General features: G+C 49.8%; 1 protein-coding gene across 1 annotated transcript; it reads left to right on the top strand.

The window, feature by feature from the left end:
• Positions 1-1,770: 1,770 nt before the first annotated feature.
• Positions 1,771-3,488, top strand: FJX1 (four-jointed box kinase 1). The gene has a single exon (XM_040328082.1). The coding sequence runs from the start codon at positions 2,108-2,110 to the stop codon at positions 3,365-3,367; it is 1,260 nt and encodes a 419-aa protein (XP_040184016.1). The 5' UTR covers positions 1,771-2,107; the 3' UTR covers positions 3,368-3,488.
• Positions 3,489-5,630: the final 2,142 nt, after the last annotated feature.

Genomic DNA, 5,630 nt, shown 5'->3' with positions numbered 1-5,630 from the left:
CACAATCATTATGGCTTATCAGTACAGGGGGACAGAGACGGTTTAATTTTTTTTTTTTTTTTCAATTTTATTTTATTAACAAAAAATGTTTTCACTGTGTCTTTCATTTTTTTTATATCTCTTTTATTGCTATCAGAAGTAATGAACAACATCCCTAGTTATAGCATGGGGCAGTGACAGGTCCCCTTTATGGAGAGATCTGGCGTCTATTAGACCCCATATCTATCCTCTGGCCTCCAAAGCATCTGATCAAACCCAGATCGGTTTGATCAGTTGCTTGTTCAAGCCGGTAATTGCTCCTGGTTTCTGACAGCACACAGTGGGAGGAACTACATCAGTTCTACTCACTGTGTCCCAGGAACTTGATGCTGCTGCTCACAGGACCCGATTGCATTGGAGAGCCCAGCAAAGGTGGTGGCGTGATGGTGGTGGAACCCCCTTCCACTGACTATAAAAGTAATCCAGGGGCTTTTTAACCAGTAAGATTACTTTTTACTTTGTGCAGAATCGCTGGGGCTCAAAAATTATATCTTGATCATCGCTGTAGCGATTATCAAGATATCACCCTTACAATCCAGCAATGTACCAGTACATCGCTGGACAGGAAGTGGTTAAATGCATGTGTAAAGCAACATCTCACTGCATCTTCACCAGCATTATGAAAATCACACAGGCAGCACACAGCATGTGTCTTGTCATGGATCTGTCAGTGTCAAATGGCTTTTGGGTTCTGACTTTGGCTGTACTGTGGGTTACAAACTTCAACCCAGTACAGCCATAACAAAGTAAGCACCCAACAGCAATATGACACTGTGACAGATCATCACAGAGCACATGATGACTATGCTGCCTCTGTAAGTATCATAATTCTAAATACACATAATGTAACATGCCATGCTGTGTGTAAGCCATACACAGTGAGGAGTCTATCCTCTGTGCTCCACTCACTGTGTGCTCTGCAGCCATGGTGCTCAGGTTCTTTCTCCCTTGTCAGCCTCATCTAAGTCTCGGCAGTCTGCACTCTGCACATGAGGAGTTGAGGACAGGAGGCGGAGTGCAGCATCGTATCACTCCACCAGGGAAGGTAGTGAGCAGCAGTGGCCGGGACTAATTAAAAAGCAGAGTATTGTGCGGTACAGTGTTATGTACATCCGCCCGAAATACAAGAAATAGTCCCACCACTGCACTCACATCCTGGGCCCCTCTGATGACCTGATGGGGCCCAGGAATGTGTAATTACAGCCCCTTCCCTTAGCAAGTAGTAGCGGGGGAAGGACTTGAAGTTTAGAAAGCTGTATTTTTTTAATAGACAGAAATTAACTGTAAAGTTGTCCGGGCCCCCCTGTGGAGCTGCTGGGGTCCGGGCCCGGTACAACAGGGCTGCCTGTACTGCCCTATCAGCGGCCCTGCCTAGACCACAGGCTGAGAAAAGAAATCAGCCCAATGCAATTTGTTCTATTAAATGTGATAACAGCAAATAATAAAGGATGTGTATATTGCATGCTAACCTCTGTATTAGAACAATTGCTTTATCTTCTAATTGCAGCTTGGTGGGCTGATTGCATGGAGAGATCCCTGTGCCTTGTAGATGTAAATGATATGTAGATTGCAATATTTATTCTATTCCATAGTCACACATGTGGAGTTCTGAAGAATGCTGTCTGAGCTTATCCTAGAGGGACCCAAGACTCGGCCCCTTTAAGAGGCGGAGCTGAAGGGGGGGTCACAGGGGGGGCTGGGAGGGTGTGGGAATATTCCTCATCTGGAAGATACAAAGCTAAAGCTTCTCACAGCAGATCAGGAGAAGAGAGGGAGAGGGAGATCAGGCTGTGTGATGGGATCCTAGGGTGACTGGTCCTCTTCTCTGCCCAGAGCATGGTGCCCACCTCTGCCCCTGGCACCTCTGATCACTGCAAGGAGCTGCTCACAACTTTCTAGGAGCTGGGGACCCTGGAAGATGGCATGAGGACCTCAGCAACTGTGGACAAAGAGCCCAACATGTGCCCAAGGAGGGATGCCTAGGACACAAAGATCTGCTGGATGCCCCCCCTACAATGTGCCCAGGCAGCACCTACCCTGGACAAAGACCTACCTTAAATGATGGCTAATGGACCAAGGATTTGCCCCCTTTTACAGCTACAAAGGAAGTGCCCATGGAATAAGTGCCCTGTGCCCTCAGGGTCGTTGTGACTGTACCAAGCGACTAGCTAGGATGAGGACTGCCCTGGCACTGGTCACTTCAGGGGTCCTCCTGGTAATAGGGGGGGTCTTTTGGCTAAGGAAAGACCCACATCCTGTGGAGCAGCCTGAGCACCTCCATCAAAGATCCCCCAGGGCACTGCGCCTGCCTGCACTACACCCGCATACTCCACCAGTTACTGAGGGACATACCCAGGGGGCATCTCCAGGGCAGGGGAACCCAGAGAACCGGTCACTGCCCAGCCTTTCCCTGGAGCAGGGCATCTACTGGCCACGGGCACTAGAGAGGGCACTGCCGCAGGGCTTTACAGATGAATACTCTCAGCACTGGCAGCAATTTGCCCGCAATGCCAGCGTGGTGACCCTGGAGAGAGGCTGCGGGCGCAGCACCAACCGACTGGCAACCTTATCAGATGGCAGCAAAGCCTGCATACGGTATGGCATCAATCCTGAACAGATCCAGGGGGAAGTTCTCTCCTTCTACCTATCTCGCCTGCTGGGGCTGCCAGCCGTGCCACCCTGCGTCCTCTCTAAAGTTGGAAGCACTCAGTGGGCGCTGGCTGATTTGGGGGGCACAGGTTGGGCATCAGGTGCCTTGGTCACCATCACCCCTTGGCTGCACAACCTCAGCTCGGTCCTGCCACCCCTTGCCCTGCGAGCCGAGGATGGCAAACTGCGTCCCCTGCTGGAGGAATTGCACTCAGGGCAAACTGGCATGGTGGAGCTGGCACAGTGGGGCGACTTGATCCTCTTTGACTACCTGACTGCCAACTTTGACCGGCTAGTGAGCAATCTTTTCAGCCTCCAGTGGGATCCTCGGGTCATGCTGCGAGGAACTAACAACCTCCACCGGTCTCCAGGTGGCACCTTGGTTTTGTTGGATAACGAGGCCGGGCTGGCACACGGGTACAGGGTTCGGGACACCTGGGACAAGTACAACAAGGAGCTGCTGGTTACAGTGTGTCTGTTCCGCAGGGGTTTGGTGCGGAAATTGCGGGAGCTGTACTTGGGGCAGCGCACCGCGGAGGAGCTGCACGCGCTGTACTTGGCAGGGGAACCGCTGGCCGCGGAGCTCGGCTTATTAACTGAGTCGGAGGCGCAGGTCCTACAAGACAGAGTGGGATTCCTCTATAGACATATACAGAGCTGCCAGGACAGGTACAGCTGATAAAAGTGGATCTAGAACCGCTTTGTCGGACACTTTCTTGTAGGACACTGCCCTGAAAACCTGATAAAGTTTAAAAAATCATTTTTTTTTATAAAATTTTACTAACTGTTTTACCTGTAAAGAGATGCTTGTACTACTGATTGACCTGTCTGAACTTTAGTAACAGTTCCAAGAGCTATGATGTGCAGCAACCAATCAGAAATCACCTTTTTTTCCTTCTTATGCCTCAATGCAAATGAAGGGTGAAATCCGATTGGTTGATATGAGTTAGGACATTTTGCACATGGCGGTTGCACTTTGTACTGCTTTGTTTTAGCTTTAATAAATAACACTGTGCGAACAGCAAGGAAGTGCCATTAGCCAGTAGCAGCCAATCAGAAATCAGCTAACATTAGTATCTGATTTTTGATTCTTGCTGTGAAATGGCATTTCATGCTTTTTGCATTCTTATTGATGATGTTTGTACAGGTTAAAAGGGTATTCCGGGGCTAATATAGTGGTTGGAAAAGGGCTGAATCTGGTCATGCACGTGTAGATGGGCGCGGCTTGACAAATTGCCCGCTGTGGCCATTGTGTTTTTACAGCCGAGTGGTCAAAATACCCAACCAGCGCCTGCATCTGTTTGCCCGACAATTGAATGCCTGGCTTTCCACTTTTCAGGAAATTGCATTCCTGAAGGCAGGGCCGGGAGTCATGAGAGGGCACACCTGGGCACTGCCCGGGGGCCCCAGCTGCATGGGGGGCCCCTGCACTTTCCCCAAAGCAGCTGGTCCTTGCGCCCACAGTGCCCCTAAATTGGGGGCCCCCATGATGGTACTGAGAGTGATAGATACACAGGGGAGGCAGTCTGCCTCCTACCTACTTGATGTCTGTTTACCTGCACTGTCATTGTAGGGGCCCCAAAGCATTACTTTGCCCAGGGGCCCATGATGCTATTAAGACGGCCCTGGCCCGGGACTAGGGGTGGGCGAGAGGGACAGCTGCCCTGGGCGCAATGGTTTACTGTAGAGATGAGGATGCCTTCCTTGTGTTACAATGTTGACAGGAGTAGTGACTGCTGGGCTTTGGATCCCCTAAGCGTGCATATCATGATTGGGGGGGGGGGCACAATTTGGCATCTTTGCCCTGGGCGCTGGACAGGGCCATCTTAATAGCATCATGGGCCCCAGGGCAAAGTAATGCTCTGGGGCCCCTACGAAGATGACAGTACAGGTAAACAGACATCAATTAGGTAGGAGGCAGATTGCCTCCCCTGTGTATCTATCACTCTCAGTACCATCATGGGGGCCCCCAATTTAGGGGCACTGTGGGCTCAATGACCAGCTGCTTTGGGGAAAGTGCAGGGGCCCCCCATGCTGCTGGGGCCCCTGGGCAGTGCCCAGGTGTGCCCTCTCATTAAGACAGCCCTGGCGCTGGATGTTCTTGTCCCGGCACTGCCTGAGGGTAGCAACAGGGCCACCCACTTAGCTGGTTCATCAGGAACCGGACAAAATTTGGTCCGCATATGGCTAACTAAAACTCTCCTGAGGGCAGAAGAATTTCGCTCAGGAGGGGAACGTTTTGGAAAAAATCGCAAACGCGGTAAAACCGCCGTAACGCAATTTTTCTGCATTTAGGGTTTTTCTGCTGCCAGAAGAGTTACGTTTATGCCAGTGTACAGAATATAAACCCAAAATCGACTTTTCAGTATGCGCGGCATCATTCAATCGCGAGAAACTGTTGTCTTGAGCAAATCAATCTTTTTTGCAAAGTTTACCTGGAGATCCTGCCAATAGCAACACTTCCTTACTGCAGGCTGACCACGCTAATCCACCGCTTTGCGATTAGCATCAGCGTTGTCAGCCGGCCGTTTTCACTCCTTCGGGTTTTGTCCTTTGGGCTGTTTATCTGATGTGGTGGCCATATCGATTTTTTTTCTATCTGATTGATTGAGCGATTCAATCAAAGCAACAAACATAAAGGCATCATTTCCCGTCCAATCGATTGAGATTGATTTCAATCAAACTGAGTCGATTGGCCGGAAAATGATTGATCGTGTTGTCTCAGTCAGCTGCTCTGAACTGCTTTGTTCGTGAATTTGATCGATCGGAGAGTGCATGGGGGAAACAGAGATGAGATCGCTAATTTATGATCGTATCTTCCACCCTATTGATCAAATAAGTTATCGACTATAGATTATTCGTATTGGGAGTAATCAATCAGAAAATTAATCATTTATTGAAGTGGGTGTGTCCTCCAATGTACCTCAATCAGCACTACTGAA

This window comes from Rana temporaria, chromosome 11, assembly GCF_905171775.1.
Source record: "Rana temporaria chromosome 11, aRanTem1.1, whole genome shotgun sequence".
Classification (NCBI taxonomy): domain Eukaryota; kingdom Metazoa; phylum Chordata; class Amphibia; order Anura; family Ranidae; genus Rana; species Rana temporaria.
Note: the sequence above shows the minus strand (reverse complement) of the source record. Positions and strands in the feature narration are given on the sequence as shown.

Bases quoted from the DNA above. Each gene is read 5' to 3' on its own strand.
- FJX1 (XM_040328082.1), top strand. From the start codon at position 2,108: ATGGACCAAGGATTTGCCCCCTTTTACAGCTACAAAGGAAGTGCCCAT.